At 52.2% G+C, this 17,500-nt stretch overlaps 5 protein-coding genes across 6 annotated transcripts in view; all 5 read left to right on the top strand.

Moving 5' to 3' along the window:
- The first annotated feature begins 1,012 nt into the window (after window positions 1-1,012).
- LOC125952902 (uncharacterized) lies at window positions 1,013-3,663 on the top strand. Its single transcript, XM_049682664.1, has 4 exons — window positions 1,013-1,226; window positions 2,472-2,715; window positions 2,790-2,920; window positions 3,004-3,663. Exons 1-4 carry the CDS (start codon window positions 1,106-1,108, stop codon window positions 3,306-3,308), a joined length of 801 nt encoding a protein of 266 aa, XP_049538621.1. The 5' UTR covers window positions 1,013-1,105; the 3' UTR covers window positions 3,309-3,663.
- Window positions 3,664-5,234: 1,571 nt separating this feature from the next.
- Window positions 5,235-6,798, top strand: LOC125952890 (uncharacterized). The gene is made up of 4 exons (XM_049682649.1): window positions 5,235-5,467; window positions 5,692-5,944; window positions 6,035-6,165; window positions 6,235-6,798. Exons 1-4 carry the CDS (start codon window positions 5,323-5,325, stop codon window positions 6,651-6,653), a joined length of 948 nt encoding a protein of 315 aa, XP_049538606.1. The 5' UTR covers window positions 5,235-5,322; the 3' UTR covers window positions 6,654-6,798.
- A 2,892-nt stretch (window positions 6,799-9,690) lies between these two features.
- Window positions 9,691-12,676, top strand: LOC125952895 (clavesin-1-like). 2 transcript variants are annotated; one of them, XM_049682655.1, is made up of 4 exons: window positions 9,695-10,087; window positions 10,960-11,421; window positions 11,753-12,106; window positions 12,306-12,447. In XM_049682655.1, exons 1-3 carry the CDS (start codon window positions 9,863-9,865, stop codon window positions 11,942-11,944), a joined length of 879 nt encoding a protein of 292 aa, XP_049538612.1. In that variant the 5' UTR covers window positions 9,695-9,862; the 3' UTR covers window positions 11,945-12,106; window positions 12,306-12,447. The 2 variants fall into 2 exon arrangements, with proteins under 2 accessions (XP_049538613.1, XP_049538612.1); XM_049682656.1 differs by lacking the exon at window positions 11,753-12,106 and having other exon boundaries at window positions 9,691-10,087; window positions 12,306-12,676.
- Window positions 12,677-13,231: 555 nt separating this feature from the next.
- LOC125952896 (clavesin-1-like) lies at window positions 13,232-15,123 on the top strand. The gene is made up of 3 exons (XM_049682657.1): window positions 13,232-13,727; window positions 14,025-14,486; window positions 14,553-15,123. The coding sequence occupies exons 1-3, from the start codon at window positions 13,497-13,499 to the stop codon at window positions 14,736-14,738; spliced, it is 879 nt and encodes a 292-aa protein (XP_049538614.1). The 5' UTR covers window positions 13,232-13,496; the 3' UTR covers window positions 14,739-15,123.
- A 1,539-nt stretch (window positions 15,124-16,662) lies between these two features.
- The window catches only part of LOC125952897 (retinaldehyde-binding protein 1-like), a 1,510-nt gene continuing 672 nt past the window's right edge, over window positions 16,663-17,500 (top strand). Inside the window, exons 1-2 of the mRNA XM_049682658.1 lie at window positions 16,663-16,953; window positions 17,019-17,480. Coding sequence (XP_049538615.1) covers window positions 16,729-16,953; window positions 17,019-17,480 — 687 coding nt within the window. The 5' untranslated portion in view covers window positions 16,663-16,728. The remainder of the gene's footprint in view (window positions 16,954-17,018; window positions 17,481-17,500) is intronic.

Below are 17,500 nucleotides of genomic sequence, written 5' to 3' on the forward strand. Positions count from 1 at the left end.
TGGTAATAGTCACCACCTCCCCACGGTGGCGATGCAACGCGGAAGCATGTATATCGCAACTCGCTTATCTCCTGCATCGCACATGAATCAACCTGTTGTTGCATCCCGTTTTGCCAATTCCGGTCCTTCCCAATGACCTTCTAAGAAACCGCTTACCTTTCGCTGGCCCTTGACCGTGTTGGTTGCTGCACCACCGCTCGGTGCATCGTGCATCTCTCGTCTGAAAGGCGGACGAACCGCCGGTGCCTGTCGTCGAGTGTCAACCGCGTCGTAACAATTTGCACATCAATTTCAATTTACTACCCCGTACGGCCCGGCCAGTCACCGTTCTTGCTCTAACCGTACACTGGACGCGCTGAGTCAGCAGTGGACGGCTTCTGCACTTATCAGCAGCATGCGCGGGCACACACTTGGATATGCTGACTCACAGCATAACGATGTGGTGGTGTGTTTGCCGCTAAACGAGTCAAGAATGTTCAAAAAGAAAGAACGCAAAGAAACGGGAAAGAAAGCGGTCAGAACGTGGTGGCCACTTACTCCCACATTCTAGCGTCTCTCTCTCTCTCTCTTTCTTCGTGAAGGTCTTTTCACGTCCGGCTGAAGGTTGACTTCAAGAGGTGTGCCGCGGTGCCGCCTCCGAGAACCGTCGGCGGCTTGACTGCGGGGAGTACAGTGAGAGAACCATAGCAACCCAGTCCCAGCAGGCCAAGAATCGAACGGCGATGTTGAGCGTTGTTGATTGGAGTGTCTACCGTAAGGAATGCTCTCGAGGATCTCCAGAACACATTCTCGCAATTCCTCGCAATCAACCCGTCATTTTCCGGGCCTCTTTCTCTCGCTCGCTCTCTCTCTCGCTTGCTCTCTGCATCTCTCTATTGCTCACTTTCACTCGCCACGGCCACGGCATGCGCGGCCACTGCCAAGCGATAGCGATCCCACGCGGCAGCATCGTCGTCGGCGGCGGCCGTCTTTAGTTCATGGCGGCGGCAGTTCATTTCCCCGCGCGGTCTCGATCGGTTCGCTGTTCGCTGTTCTGCGGACCTCCATTTCTCCATTTGATCGCGTGCTGCTGCTTCGAGAGAGAGATTGTGTGCAACAAACGGCAATGGCCACATCAAGGAACTCTAGCTGCTGCTGCTGTTGTTGGTCGTTAGTTCTGCAGCTTGTGTTACTGTTGGGCACGTTCCTGCTGCCGGGGGTCCACGGTTCTACGTCGACATTCACGCGTAAGTGTTCCGGGACATCAGCATTGAACCTTTCGTTCCGTTGGAACGCTTCCTGTACACCCGTAAAGCTGGGAAATGGGCGGACAGTCCCGGACACCTGGATTTATGTTCTCGATCATCCGCACTTCATCCGCAATGTTGCGCACCCTCGCACCAGACCACCAGACAGGTCAACTGACCGGGGTGAAGGCCGTCCGCATTTGCATCGGAATGCTGTGTCGGTGTAAGAACCGGCCAACGGCCTTCCAGAAAGTGAAGAGAGAGAGATAGAGAGAAGAGCTAGAAAGGGCAGTTAAAGGCCAATAAAAAACTCATTCACGCCGCGACCACAAATGGCGTGGTCGCAGATCGCGCAAGAGTTCGCGATCGCGAACTCGTCGTCGTCGTTGTCGTCGTCGTCGTCGTCATTGTGGTCGTTGGTACCGCTATCATGCCATCGCGGAAGTGTCACTAGGGTGGTGCCGGAAGTAATGTAGTGCCCGACGGGGGGGGGGGGGGGAATGTTGCTTCGCCAAAGGGATAGCTTCCACTTCAAAACCGTCGTCGTCGTCGTCGTTGTTCTTCTGCTGTTCAGTTTTTCTATACAAGCAAGTTGTCTCGTTGACCGCCACGACGACGACCACGATAAGGGATGAATGCAATGCTGCAAGCGACAACCAACTATCCCCCCACGAAGGGGTTCTCCATGGAATGTTTTGCGATCATAAAGTTATCTTGCAAAGACCTAGCAACAGAGAAAGATAGAGAAAGGAAAGGCAGAGAGTGTGTGCGTCTAATCTTGAGTTCGGGATACGCAAAATGGCTCGACGAGCACCCGGGTTAATTGATGTGAAACGATTAATTGAGATGGAGAGCGCTCGGGGGCGCGCGCGTCCGCGATCTGCAAACAACTCGCGCCACGGTCGCGCCAATTGCCATGGATTGCCGCGTGTCCGTGGTGTGTGTGTGTTTGTGTGTCTGTGCGTTATGAGTTATTGTCCCCGCGTCGTCCGAATGCGGACCGAACCGTTATAATTTGTGTAAATTCATCAGCTTCGCTTCAGCTGCCACGGAATGCCGGATCGCAACCGGAATGCCGGAGTGCCGGAGTGATTTACGATGGGCGACGAGAAACCAAAAAAACTACCAACCAGACTAGGGGGATTCTTGGTCATTAGTGGTGCCCGGTGGCACTGACACTGGCAAACTGGGATGGCTAATGTCTTATCGCATTCTTCGTTTCGTCGCTTTTCGTTTTTCGTTTAGGAATAGGCCAAGAAGCGACCGGTTGCCCACGGAACAGTCCATCGTTGAACCGGTGTATCGAGCAGGCAATACAGTATTATATCAGCTACATGTACACCGGGCTCATCTCGGAGAGGACCTCCGTATCATCGCTCGATCCGCTTGACCTTCCCGATGCGACGCTCATCCGGACCGATGACGTTCTGTCCACCTCGAGCAAACGCAGCACGACCGGCTTCCGGAACATGTACATCACGGACGTTCGGTGAGTTTGGGAAATTGTCCCTTTCACTTCCCTTTGAACGCTTTGAACGAATTTCGCTTTTTCCCTTCCGACAGGAGTGACATTGCTCGGTTGGAGTTTTTCTTCAAATTTCACGTCGCGGCCATCGATACGCGGGGCACGTACCATGCCCGCCTGCTACGCCATCCAGGCATTGCCGAATGGTCCCAGATGACGTACTCGATACGTAAGTGTGATCATCGGGAGGCCCTGAATGCGGTATTCTCACTTTAGCTCCTCTCATCCTTCTGCTTCTGTTTTTCTTATCAGGTAACTCGACGATCGCGATGCAGCTGAAGGGAAGCAACGTAGAGTACGAGGATCGTGTGTATCTGAAGGTGAAGGTGACGCAGTGGGAGCAACAAATTGGTGACCACACCGTCGGTTTCCGGTGGTTTACGATGAGTGGCAACTACAGCCAGCACAGTGATCGGTTTGAGCAGATACGTGGCCGCGACATTCTACCCGTGGTCGAGCGGGAGCTGATGGGGAGCCTGCAGCAGCGGTTTCAGCTGCTGCTGAACGAGGTGCTGTTCTTGGCGCCATTCGATCGCTTCTTTCCCACGTCGTACTAGTCCAGTCGGGGGCGCCACCGGTCGCGATAAGGCCGCCTGTCCGCCCGTTTGTTTGTTTGTTTTTTTTGTACATAGAATGCAGCAGCAGCAGCAGAGGGGGTCGAAGAGAGATTATAGTGTGTAAGAGACTGTGACACTTGTTTTACAATAAACGTCGAATATTTACCATAAGCAAAGAAGGGGTCAGGATCAGGCTTCTTGGGATTTTTTTGTTATCTTTTGGCATTACGTTTATCAGTTTTTTCTACTCGAGCTAAATTTAGTCGCTGTAGACGATTAAACCGATAGACTGCTTTAACAACATTTCCAGCAATATCACGTGTATCAGTACAGATCCAAAACCGTTTACTATGTTTCGTTTTTGAATGTGAATTGAGGATCTCTATTATTTTTTAACGAGTCCTAAAATTCATGGAAGTTCTATAATTCATTTGAAAATCGCTTTAATGTTTATAATTATGAGAAAAGAACGGTCACGAAAAATGAGAAACATAAGCAGATCGTATTGAGATTATATCATATTCGTATGATTATATCAATCAATAACGTTGTTGCACTGTTGCAAAGTAATAAACCATGTTTAAACTATGGTATGACTAATCCACTTTTATAAATGCATGCGTTTATCCGCTCATTTATCCACTAGTGAACAACAGATCATATTTAGTCCTATCCGTCTATTTAAATAATCCGTCATGATTTGTAGGAAAATGAAAACGTCTATCAACTCACGCTATACACTGTAATCGTTGGTTTCTTCCCTTCAACTTGCATGCCACTTTTATGGGCGATCACGGCGATCGATCGATTGATCGTTTGATCGTTTTGAATTTGAACTGTTTTTCGTTAACGTCCACTGCTTCTTCCATTTCATCTTCTTATGTTTTTCATTTTTCTTCTAACGCGATATCACTTTTCCCTCTGCTAGCTTCCGGATCCTCGAGCTTCTATCACTCTCTGGTCATCAACGACCGGAATAGGAACGAAATTCATGACTTCGAGGGACGCGATACATTGTTTCAGCTCATCAGAGCGTCGAAGCGGATTCGCTCCTGACCTGGGCCAACGTCCTATCGCGCTCGGAACAAGCGCACGCGCCACAATTCCACCCAGATCTCCTCTCCTCCCAAAAAAAAACCACACCCCCTCCCACAACACCACCTAAACTCGGGGCGCCTCAATGAACCAAATTCTCTCAATGAATTTTGATTGCGCGTGCGGTCGCTTTCCGTTCCGTTTGCCAAAAATGGAACCGCAGCGATCGCATCGGTGATCGTCACCGATCGTGAGAGGGGACGGGGTTGCTTGATGATCAATTTTTCGGTTTCGGCACCCTGGCGCCTGCACTGACAGTTAGTGAGCGGAGCATCACATCAACAGCAGCAGCAGCAGCAGCAGTAGCATCGATGTCATCGCGATCCTTGAAGCGCTCGGTTGCAGCACCCGGAGTGCATACCAATTGGGAGCAGTGGCTGGTGTGTGCCGTGGCAAGGCACACCAACAGCAAACGCAACGACCCCCGGTCTCGCCGTCTCCGCGTCCACCGGATCGACCGGTCGACGGCCAACATGCGGTTGGCCGAATGGTTAATTAAATCAGCGCGAATTTCAATTGATCGCATGTTTCGTTTGTTTTGTCCCATCCCCCGGGAGCCAGCATTCGTGTTGGTGGTGATGGTGTGCGAATCGTGCGTCTCGCCAACCATCATCATCATCATCATCATCTCAAGAGATCGGACCATCGCGCACGAGCACATTGATGGGTGCGATCGGTGGGATTGACACGCAGTGGCCAACCCGAGTGGCACAAACGATATGCTCTGGATGCTGGGATGCTGGCAGACAGGCAGGGACGGGACCTTCGGGCGTAATTTTCGCAACATTTTAGCTCCACCACCGTGTCCGCTGGTGGCGCATTTGTGCTCGACCGGCCGTAGCGTGCGGATCCTCCCGGGGACGACAGAATCTCCCCTCGACAACGACGCGATCTCAACTCGAACTCGAACCTTAGCAACATGGCAGCAGCGGCATCAACATCGACGATGGTGACGACGGCGGCGGGGAACTGGCGTTGGTCACTGTTGCTAGTGCTGGCTGCGATCGTCGGATTACGGTTAGATACGAGCAGCACCAACAGTGCGGTGTCCGCTGCACCGATGCGTAAGTGTTAATCGTCCGTTTTTTTCCCGAGAATTCATTTGTGACAACGCGATAGTGTGTTCTTTGTTTGTGTGTGTGTGTGATGTGTGTTGTGTGTTGTGTCCCCGGCCTGTGTGTGTTTGTAATTGGTGCTATTGATGTGCATTACAATGTCTCTTTGGTCTCTTATTCTTTCTCCTAAAAATTATCATCATCATCGTGATCGTTGTCATCGTCGTCAATAGGAGGAGCACGCGAGTTGGGAACGGGATGTCCTCGGGGTGCGCCCGATCTGTCCGATTGCGTTGGTACGTACGTGCAGCAGTTCGTCAACTTCATGTCGAGCGGCAAGTTGACGCCACGCCACTGGATCACACCCTTCGATCCGTTGCATCTGCCCAACATGACGATCTTCCAGCGCAAGGACATGCAGACGAAGGCGCTCTACGTTAATCGTTACCTCGTCGGACTGAAGAACACCTTAATCCAGGATGTGAAGTACGTATCGAGCGCTATGGTGGTTTGTGCTTGTGAGTGTGCGCGATGCTAGTGATCGTTTATTCTCTCTTTCTTTCGATTGGATTGCAGAGTGGACTTGGATAAGCTGGAGTTCAACGTGACGGCACTACTTCCATCCCTTGAGGTGCTGGGTATGTTCTCGTCCGCTGGCCGCGAAAGCGATCTTCTGACGGAGAACTCGATCCGGACTTTTTCACTTCGTAAGTACTTTGACGATCATCACTTCGAGATCCTCCCTTAATGCGATTCCTTTCCATTCCTTCCCGCAGGTAACACAGTGATTGATCTGGTGGGTAAAGGATCGATCTACACACCAACCGGTAGCCAGTCACCGCATCAGCAGCTTCTCTGGCTACAGTTCGACATCCACTACATGTCGATCGCGAGTTACGTCATGAGTGATCACTTCGGAACGGAACCAACGCGGCCACCGATCGACGAGATTCCACCAATGGACGAAGACTACTGGGTTTCGGACAGTGCGGACAGTAATGGTAGCAGCGGCGCGAGTGGCAGCAGCAGCAGCAACAGCAACACCAGCGGGAGTGGCCATCGTTCCCTCATCACACCCGCCAGATTCATGAAGCTGATGGAGAAGGACCTGCGAGTACAGCTCATCCGGCGGCTGCAGTACATCGCTAACGAGGCGCTACAGTTGGCGCCATTCGGTCAGCTCTTTCCCGTTTGACCGCCAGCGACCACCACCACCACAACCATCTCCAACGCCTCCATCGTCGTCGATCACCCCGTCCTTCCTTCCTTCCTTCCACCATCCTTTCTCTTCGCTTCGTTTAGCGTTTAAGTTGCAGGCGAATAAAACCAGAAAAAGAAGACACACACACACACACGGTCTCCTTCTCTCTCTCTGTCTCTTGCTCTCGCTCTAGTCTTCTGTGTGATCCTCCCCCAAACCCCTTGCTGCGATCGATCGAAAATGGCTTCTGTCACAGGCGAGCTGCCGGCGCTTCGCGAGACCTCAATTATCATCCCTCGCATTGTCTGTGCGCGTGTGTGTGTGTGTCGGTATGGCTGTGTGTCCCCGCTAGTGGTGCAGATGGTGGTGACTGCGAGACGACGACAGTGTCCGATACATATCGGATGCCTTGGGGCAACTGCTTCGGGGAGCGATTTGATTGAATTCAATCAAAATGGCATTGATGCAGTTCAAAGCCTTCGGCCAAGCGAGCAAGGTGCGCTCAAAGGGAGGATGTGAGAGGGTGCAAGGGGTTTGTTCGGAGGAGGAGGGTTGGGGGGTGTGACCGATGCGCTGGAGCGCATGTGAATTCATGCGCCAACGCGCAAAAAAAGTGCAACAGCCCGCTACACGGGGGGGGGGGGGGGGGTCCGGGAGAGTGGAAGAATTGATTTTGGGGAAGGGGGTAGGTCAAAATTTTGGACATCCCTTCCCATCCGCTTCTCCCCCAATGCTCGCGAGATGCTAGTGCGGGTGTGCTGACCAAGACGATGCTCCTCCAGGCGGTGCACACGCGACAGAGCGGCTCGGGAGTGCTTTTGGCGGTTCAATGAATTCCGAAAGCAGCCACCGAAAAGTCGTCGCTGTCGTCGTCGTCGCCGTCGTCGGTCTATCGTCTCGCCGTCAATTTGTGATATGGGCCGGTCGGTGACCTGCCACCACACGCCACAGGCCTCCCCATTCGCGTCTCATCCGGATCCGTTCGCATACAGACACAGGCGCTTCTGGTACGAACGGGGAGGTGTTGAAGGTGGATAGAACGCCAATAAAGCCATTCGATGGAAGCCAAGATTGTCCCCAAACCGTTCGCTTGATGCAGTCATTAACAGCAGCAGCAGCAGCAGCAGCAGTAGAACCAATCTTGGGCCAGCGGTTCGTCGTTTGAGAGGACGTAATTGACGTTGCAATCAAGTTGACGTACTGAAAATATTTTTTTAAGGTCTATCTCAATTCAAAAAACATCTAGGAAATGGAAGCATCGCAAAATTCTTTGCAATAGGGCAACACGATCAAATGATTCATAAGCTAACGAAATGTATTCCAATAGATGGTAGTCTCGTCATTAATAGAACGACGTTGGACTGCATAACGAGTGCCATGCGGACAAACCACATATTGTGCATGAGATACTGATGCAGGGGCATTCATAATTGCTGGTTGAATACTGAATCATCAAAGTAAGGCGTTGGTTGCTTTGATGCAGAAGGTATTCTGTATTTTGTAAAAGAGAGGTTATGAGATACAATGAACTGAAGGAACAATGGATCGAGACTACAATCGGTATTAAGTGAGGACTTTTCCGCATCGTTTTGAAACCAAAAGGCTCAAAGTATCTCAAGAGAATAGCGGAAACCTATTTAATCCAGAATGAACGAAACAGAGGTCCCGGGTTTCTCTTCTGTTTGCGTCCATTTGCAAATGAATATGCTATTATTTGTCTCAAAGGTTTTATGCTTTCTTCCCGAGATTTGAACCTTAAATTGTGCTTATTGTTTTAATCCATAAGTCTACAGCAAAATAAGTTCGCTTTCATTACAACTGTTGCAACACCAACACTTTCCCTCATTCGTTGATCTTGGACTCTATATACATTGTTGGGCACTGTGGGAGTGGCCATCGTGTGCCCTCGTGTGCCATCTCGAGAGCTTTCTATTAACTCACCGCCCCTGCCTTGGTCTGGAAAATGAGCGCGAAAAGCCGGTCACCTAATCTTCAGTTGCGATTCGTCGCAACCGACAACGGCATTGTTTGATGCTAGTGGTGATAGTGCTGGGCCGGGCAATCCGTAGCGAAAACACTTGAAGCCTTACACCCTCCCTCTCCCGGAGAACCCTTTGACCCAGCCGCACGTCCACGATCGCATTACTAGGCCGCCGCACCGAATGACGCATGTGCGCAGGAGCGCGCATTATGCGATTGACAGCTGCGGTCAGCTGGTGGCAGGATGGTGGCCAAGCGGCTGCAGTGGCGACAACACCCGATAATCGGACCACGCGTCCGATTGGCGATCATCATCATCATCAACACCGTCACACCGTCGGGACAATGCACCGAGCGGATAAGTGGCCACCGGAAGTGTGACGTTAGCGCCACAATTGCAGAGCGATCGTGAAGATATTGAAGATTACGAAGATCGGCGGCGTTAGGTCATGGTCGAACGAAACAGGAATGATCCGACCCCCTCGGGTCCCCCTAGGGATCGGCGGCGATCGGATGAAGCGCCATTACGAGGCGCATTATCAGGGACGCCCGGGGCCACTGGCACCACCCGTGTCGTTGGTGTCAGAAAGGAAAGGGTGCCAAGCTGGGCGCAAGTGATAACGCCGTCACTACTAGTGGCCAGGGCAGGGCCATCTTCCATCCCTTGTCGTAATGGCCAGGGTGCGAAGAGGGCCCACAACAAAGAAGGTTCCTTCCTCAGGTTGTTTGTTGCTGGTTCGCGAGGCGTGTTTATTATTTTTATTTTTTGTTTCCTTCTGATTCACCCCCACCATCCACCCCACCCCATCCCTTCACCCCCTAGTCTGCATAGTGTACCGATAGTGTGGTCGGTTCCGAGCGGTGTAAGCGAGGGTAACGCACGTATTGCTGACTCGAGGCGAGTTCAAGTGGTCCAGCCTAAGGAAGGGAGGGGTGTGAGGGACCGAGGAAGCGCAGGCATTAGTCAGTGCAACAGACGGTCGAGTCTTTCTCCATCGCCGATCGGTCTCGGGGCGCGCGCGAACTCTTTATGTAATAATAAGGACTAAGGCGCGCGCGCGATTGTCCACCGATCATCAGTTGCTGATCGATCGTTCTAGCGGCTAGACGCACTACCTCTAGAGACCTCCCCCGGGCCATAATCCGTCCATCATCTAACCGTTTCATCCCAATTAACCGTGAAGTACAACGTTAGCATTAGTGAAGCGTTCCGAAGTGCGACGATGGCGCTCCTACCGTTCGATATCGATGTGAGCGCACCGGGCGAAGAGCTGATGGAGATAGCGCGCCGCGAGTTGCGCGAAACGCCGGAAATCCGGGCAGCGGCCATCGAGGAGCTCCGGCTGCTACTCAAGACAACCACCGATATGTACTTTAGCGACGAGGAAGACTTTCTGCTCATCTTTCTACGTCCGTGTCATTTCTACGCCGAAAGTGCACTCAAAATGGTAAGCGGGACAAAGCACGTGGTTGTGCTAGCGAGCGATGAGTCATCGGATGCAGATGCACCCCCTGTGCACCTCTTTTCTCTCTCTCTCTCTCGATTTTATCGATAAAGACGCGTGGCTGCGGTGTCGCATTGTGTCGCTTGGATGTACGCCGCAAAACGGCGTCTCCATTGTGCCCGCCACGGCGCGCTGGTGGGTCTTTGTGTCTAGATCTTGTGCAACAACGGTGTACGCCGGTAGATCGAGCGTCTCCCTGTCATTAGTGAGATCGTCTTCACTTGGAGGTTGTCCGATGGAATCATAATCATCTGGGCGACTAAGAGATACGCAAAAAAAACGCCTAAAAGTCGTTGAAGACGTCACCAGTCAAACGGGGGGAGCGTAATTAGTGCTTCATGGTACATCAAGAGCACGAATCTCGGTGGAGGTCATAGCGGTGGACTCACTGACGTAGAAGCCACAAAAACATGCCCCGGGATCAACGGGGAAACTAACAGCGATTAGGCTAATCTAAACGGAAACTACTTCCTGCATCCAAGTGCCGCGAAGGTCACGAGATTCGGCGCTCGACCATCACCGCGGCATCTGCATCGCGATCTGCTGCGAAATCAGGATCTCGGGGGAATTGAGTTCAGGGGCAGGCAGGTGGCATTCTCGAAAGATAAGCGAACGTGGAGCCGGCCGGTCGCCGATAGCGCACCAGATGAAACACCTTCCGATACTTGAACCTTGGACCTTCCGTGACGTCAGACGTCACGGATAGGGCCAATCAATCAGGCCAACGATCCAAAACGAGAGAAACGGGGGGGGGGGAACGTCGATAAGAACTCATTCACTTCCACTCTTCTACTCTTCTCCTCTTCTCCTTCCAGATGCGACGGATTGCGGAATTCAAGCGAAGCAACCAACCACTGCTGGACAATCTGAAGCCCGAGGAAGAGAAGCGAGCGTTCGTGGAGCACAGCGTGGTGAACGTGTTGGTCAACAGGGACCAGAAAGGGCGCCGAGTGTTGCTTGTTAACTGTGGTGCCGCCTGGGACCCGAAAGCGGTCAGCTCGGAGCAACTGTTCCGTGTGTTTTTCCTCATCCATCTAGTAGCCCAGCTAGAGCCATCGACGCAGATCAACGGTATCGTCGTGGTGCTCGATTTCGATGGACTATCGCTGAAGCAAGTGAAGGCACTGTCGCCCGCCTTCTGCAAGCGGCTGATTACGTTCATCCAGGATGCGATGCCCCTACGCCTGAAGGAGGTTCACATCCTCAAGCAGCCGTTCATCTTCAACATGGTCTGGGCTCTCTTCAAACCATTCATCCGCGAGAAGCTCAAAAGCCGCGTAAGTCCCAGTAGCCCATCTGGCCAATCGCCTTTTTGCGATTCCATGCGATCCCTTTCAGACCTGACCTTGCCCCCCATCCGCAGTGTCTTATCGCTGCGCGGTCGCTCTAAAAGCTAAAATTGGAATTCGGGTTTTGTTGGTAAACATTTCGACCGGACGGCCGGTGGTCCGCTCTCCGCCTCCGGACCTTTTTGGGTGTTGTTCGTTGAATTTTGCTTCGTTGTCTAAATGGCGGACTTTCCCCTCTCACTCGATGACCACGTGATCCCAGGCCAGATTGTTCCGTTCCTTTTCACATTCCTCTGCCTGTGTCCTGTTTGTCCGTTAGATCTTCTTCCACGGTATGGACATGCGGAAGCTGCACAAGCACATCGACCAGTGCGATCTACCGGCAAACTATGGTGGTGATCTACCTCCGCTGAACTATGGTGGACGCGAGTGGTATCCCTGTGTGTTCAACTACATCGATCACGTCAACCAGTGGAACACGTTCGGCTTCCGATCGATCGATCTGCAGTGATCTTGCGGGGGGGGTTCACCTCACGAACGACTACTTAGAGGGGCTGCTAGATACTTATGCTACGGGGACCACACACAAACACACACACACAGATACCACAGTTCAAATAGGTTTAACTCACAACGATCACGATCGCTCTTATCACGGATTGTACCAAAGGGGGTAAGTGCTCTTGTCCCTTTCTCGCTCTCTCTGTGTGTGTCCTGTGCCATCTGTATGTTGCATGCTGCATGCTGCTGTTGCTGTGATCGCTTCGCCCCCACCACATCGTTTCGGTTCACCCATCGATCGTTGAGATTGCAATCTACGGATCATCGACCGAGTGACTGACGTTGCGTTCGTTTTCTTTGATTGTTCGCAGATCTACTTCCATGGTAACGAGCTGGCGCAGTTCCATCGGTACGTTAGCCCCGACCATCTACCGGCTGACTACGGTGGCACACTGCCAGCCATCGACTACACCGGACGCGATTGGTATCCGTGCGTCGAGACCCGGATCGAACACATCGCGAAGTACCAACGGTGTGGATTCCATTAGCCCTTAGCGGATCGCGGCTTCGGATTACGACTTCTACATACGGGGAGAACGGGCTCTATACGGGTGGTTGTGGCTTGTAGCTTGGTGTGGAGTAGAACCATAGGATAATATACACAAATAGTATACTGTTGTCAAAGGTATTAAAAGACGTTTTGACATTGAACTGAAGAAATCGAAAGAACGGATCGCGATTAGACGAACTCGCGGAGTAAACAATCTAATAAATTAAAAAGTAAAATCCAAAACAACGGAGGCCTCTCAGAGGTGGCCGCCGCGCCGATCGCGCTCGCTGATGATGCGATAACCCCATCGTGGATCGCGATGAGCACGAAGTAAACCTCAGAGGCCAGAGGGGAGCCCCCAATGCACTCCAGGGATTAGATGTATTGCAACATATAAACCAATGCCCCTCTCCCTTTGGTTCGGCCAAAAATTGCTCATCGTCGTGACGTCAATCACGAGCCAGCGAACACAAAGCAGAAGAAGAACCCAAATAAAGGGGTTTCACACTCGTGCGTGCGTGCGCGTGTGTATGTGGGCCTTGCGAGCTATTGATAACAGACCGCACACCCTCACACACCGCTCAGCTGTTCCAATACAGTCACCCACCATCTGGAGAATGCGAAATGCGTATGGAGCGGGGTGGAGGGGGGAAGGCGATTCGGCAAGTGCTGCGCGACCAGTCTAGTGTCGGTCGGTGCAGTTAAGCAGTGGAGCCTCGGGAGGGAGGGGGAGCGGTACATAGAGCTGATAGCGCGCAAACCGCGTAAGCCGATTGGAGGCGGAAGGAGCGGCGCGCCAACAAACTGCCACCGTTTGCGATTGCGCGCCACCACCACCACCGACGTCTTTTTGGCGATTTGTCGTAATCGATGGTCGAGGTCCCAGCGTGGTCGACCACCGAAATCATTCGTTCCTAGACCGAGCATCGCGGCGGGAGTAGTCACAGTCCACAGTGTCCACAACAGCACCAGGTGCGAGTGTGTGATTCCGAGTTCCGCAAGAGACCGAACCATGAAGACAGCACAGACACCTTTCGATATCGTGACGGATCCACCGACGGCCGAGCTGCTCGAGGTATCACGTCGCGAGCTGCGCGAAACACCGGAAGTGCGCGAACAGGCGATCCTGCGGTTGCGAACGCTGCTGCACGAAACCACCGATCTCCACTACGCCGATGACGATGACTTTCTGCTGATATTTCTGCGCCCGTGCCACTTCTACCCGGAGAGTGCGATCAAAATGGTGAGTAGCAGAGACGCAAAGTCGCACCACCACATATCGTTCGGTGTGTAACGCGATCGGGCGCGCACGCATCAGCAGTTTTTCAGCCAAACCCACTTTTTGGCGCACTTTTGCGGCCCAGAAACAAGGCCTGCGCTGCACCTGGGCACAAGTTGTGCTCGCAAGACGGCGTTACCGGTCGTAGTACGATAAGAACGGTCCCCTCTGCTAGGGGCTGTTATCGATCGCGTGATTGTTTTACGAGCGACTGACTGAACACAATCGGGACCGTCCCGTCTCCGCTCTAACCCCTTCCAGATGCGCCGAATTGCCGACTTTAAGAAGAACAACTTCCCGCTGATGCACAAACTGCACCCGGAGGACGAGAAGCTGTCCTTCATCGATCACAAAATCGTGAATGTGCTGACGAACCGAGACCAGAAGGGTCGTCGCGTGCTGGTCGTAAACTGTGGTGCGGTGTGGGATCCAAAGCTGCTCCCATCCGATAAGCTGTTCCGGATGTTCTATCTGGTGCATCTCGTGGCTCAGCTTGAGCCCGCTACTCAGATCAATGGCGTCGTGTTCGTGATGGACTTTGAGGGTCTCTCGCTGAAGCAGGTCCGTGGACTGTCGCCTTCGTTCTCGAAGCTGTTGCTAACGTTCCTGCAGGAAGCGGTTCCACTGCGGATGAAGGAGTTCCACATCCTGAAGCAACCGTACATCTTCAACATGGTCTGGACACTGTTCAAACCGTTCATCGGTGATAAGCTGAAAAAGCGGGTAAGTGATCACGATGATCGCGCTGGAGCTGTTCAATCGCTAACGATGCTGTTGCTCCATTTTCAGTTGTACTTCCATGGTAATGATATGAAGAAGCTGCACAAGCACATCGATCCGGCCGATCTACCGAAGAACTACGGTGGTACGCGACCGGCCCTCGATTACGGTTCGCGCGATTGGTATCCGTGCATCGAGAAGTACACCGAGCATGTGCACCGTTGGAATGGTTACGGTTACGCCGCGGGACCCTGAGAGAAGGAGGGACACCCACCAGATACTACTTACAGCACGCTTTAGGATTAAGAAAATTGTCGTGGGAGTGTGCGCAGTGTGTGCGAAGAGCAAAGTTCGATGATTGGCTGCTAGATTAGGTTTCATCGACGTGCAACGTCGCCAACGACGACGACGAGGACGACGATGGTGATGATGATAAGCAATTGCGCGACAAATACAGCTGACCGGTGAGGCGATAGCTCCCGTTTCACGGGGATCCAAGTAGTGAGATAAGCGAGGAAAGGCCAAGCGCACCATCGTTCGCTGATAGGGCGTAACGTAAGCAACACGCCTTGGTTTATTAATAAGCAATTTTGTACGCGCGGAAGGGGGTGCCAAGGCAGTCTCCAATAAATAGGAAATGGAACGGTAAAACGATCTTGCGGTTCGCACTTTAATCCCTACCACGCACCTGACGTGACGCGTCACGGTCTCGGTCGCATTATTCTCGTTATCTTTCGTTTGCAATTGAACTGATTTTGCTGATTGTACGGACGGCGTGATAAGCGGAGTGGCATTAGCGAGGATTTCGATGCAAAATACCCGAAAATCGGTTCCCAATCACGCAGCGCTGGCTTACGCATAGGCTTAGGAACGATGAGGAAGCAATTTCAGTGCCTTGTCTGACCTTGGGTGGCACTTTATGGTGATTGATTTGAAGCGATCCGTGCCGAAACAGGATTAAAAATAGCGCCAAGAAGGAACGACGTGAACAAGCCGTTTAATTTGAATTTCCTGATCCGTAACGCCTAAAACGCTGCCGTAATTAAGCATTGACTAACACAGCATACTTTCGGGGGTATTCAGAGTTGGACGAGAAATCGATTAAATCGATCAACTGCTGGTAGAACGATTGCTGGACGTTGAAAGTCAAGGCACGCAAAACCCTCTCTCGAGTGTTTAGCGGATGTGCGCGGTGGCTTATGTAACCGTCGATGACCGCGTCCTCTGATGAGCAACAGTCTCAACAGTCGCTTTGTTTTGATAACGAGATGAAGGAGTCGATCACGAGCGAGGGCCTTTGTTTACCTTCCAAGCCATTAACCCATGCCCAGCATCAGGCACACACAGACAGTATCGCAGCTAAAATGAAGAAGCAAACATCGTATATGGCACTGATGGCAGGTGGAATCTATTAAAGTGCCCGGTATGATGAACCAAGCCTCAGTTGAAGGGAAATCGACAACGACAACGTCACTGTGGACCCCCATGATGGTGGACTTTGTCAAAGGGACAGGTTATCGGCCACCGTGATGACATTCCGTTATCGTTTCTGGACACCTCATTCCGCCCCAATTCCCCTTTAAAACATGTGGAGTACCTCCCACAGAACAAAGTCCAAACCGAATGCTGACCCTTACCCTGACGTCTTCGCTAGTTCCTGTCCCCCACGTTACGATTGTCACCGCGAAGCGCCTCGGATCTTTATGGTTGTTTGTATGTTTGTGTGTGAGTGGACACAGCACCTGATAAGCGCAGTTTACCGATGATTGAATCGTTCCGTTTATCAATCGCAAGAAGCTACTTACAGCGCGTACAAGTGTTGCCGGTCCGAGCACTTGGAATTGTACGTAGCGGGATTAGGAAGGATTCGGACAACGGTTGCCCCCGCTAGGATGGCTCCACGAAGGAAGGTTGGGTCGTCTGCTTTATCACCGTCGTGGTACCCTCTAGTCCTCTCTCGCTTCGGCGCGCACTTCTTGGAACCTAATGTTCCCAAATGAGCCGCACCGTCAGCTAATCGGCAGTCTGAAACGCCATGGATGGGCAGGACGCCGAGCGGGGGTCAGCATAGGACGTCAACAAGTGAACTGGACGGGACTGATAACGCGCTCCGGACGCTAGTGGCTGAAACCGAACTGAATGGTTTTTGAATCTTCGAAGCCTGAGGCTACTGAGCATCCGTTTGTCTGTCAGTTTACGATCGATCATCGGTTGGAACGGATCGGACAGTCAAGCAGGACACACAATGGCGTTTGAATCGTTTAAGCTTGAGATCGGGCCACCGAGTACCGAGTTGCTCGAGGTAGCACGCCAGGAGCTACGTGAAACACCCGAAGTAAGAGCGGCGGCCGTCGAGGAACTGCGGAAGCTGTTGGCCGCAGCCACCGATCTTAACTTCCCGGATGACGAGGAGTTTCTGCTGATCTTTCTACGCCCGACCAAGTTCTATCCGGAGAGTGCACTGAAGCTGGTAAGTGATAAGCGAAGCGAAGGCACCCTGGAATGGACATTTCATTCAGCTCACTTCATACGCAGATGCGCAACATTGCCGAGTTCAACAAGACGTACAAGGATTCGCTACACAATCTAATGCCGGCCGATGTGCAAAATGTGTTCGTTAATGCTGACATTATCAATGTGCTGACGAACCGAGATCAAAAGGGACGCCGTATAATGGTGGTTAACATGGGTGAGACCTGGGATCCGAAGGTTGTCAGCGAGGAGCAGATTTTCCGCGTCCTGTACACGATCCATAAGCTGGCCGTGCTCGAAGAGGCCACCCAGATCAACGGTGTGGTGGTGATCTATGACTTCAAGGGGATGGGCATGAAGCACGTCAAATCGATGTCTCCTGGAGGGGCCAAGCGTTTGCTCACCTTCATTCAGGAGGCGAGTCCACTGCGTGTCAAGGGAATTCATTTCATCAACCAGCCGATGATCTTCAGCATGGTTTGGACACTGTTCAAGCCGTTCGTCCAGGATAAGCTCAACAAACGGGTATGTCGTGTAGATGTGAT

The sequence above is a fragment of the Anopheles darlingi genome, chromosome 2, assembly GCF_943734745.1.
Source record: "Anopheles darlingi chromosome 2, idAnoDarlMG_H_01, whole genome shotgun sequence".
NCBI lineage: Eukaryota > Metazoa > Arthropoda > Insecta > Diptera > Culicidae > Anopheles > Anopheles darlingi.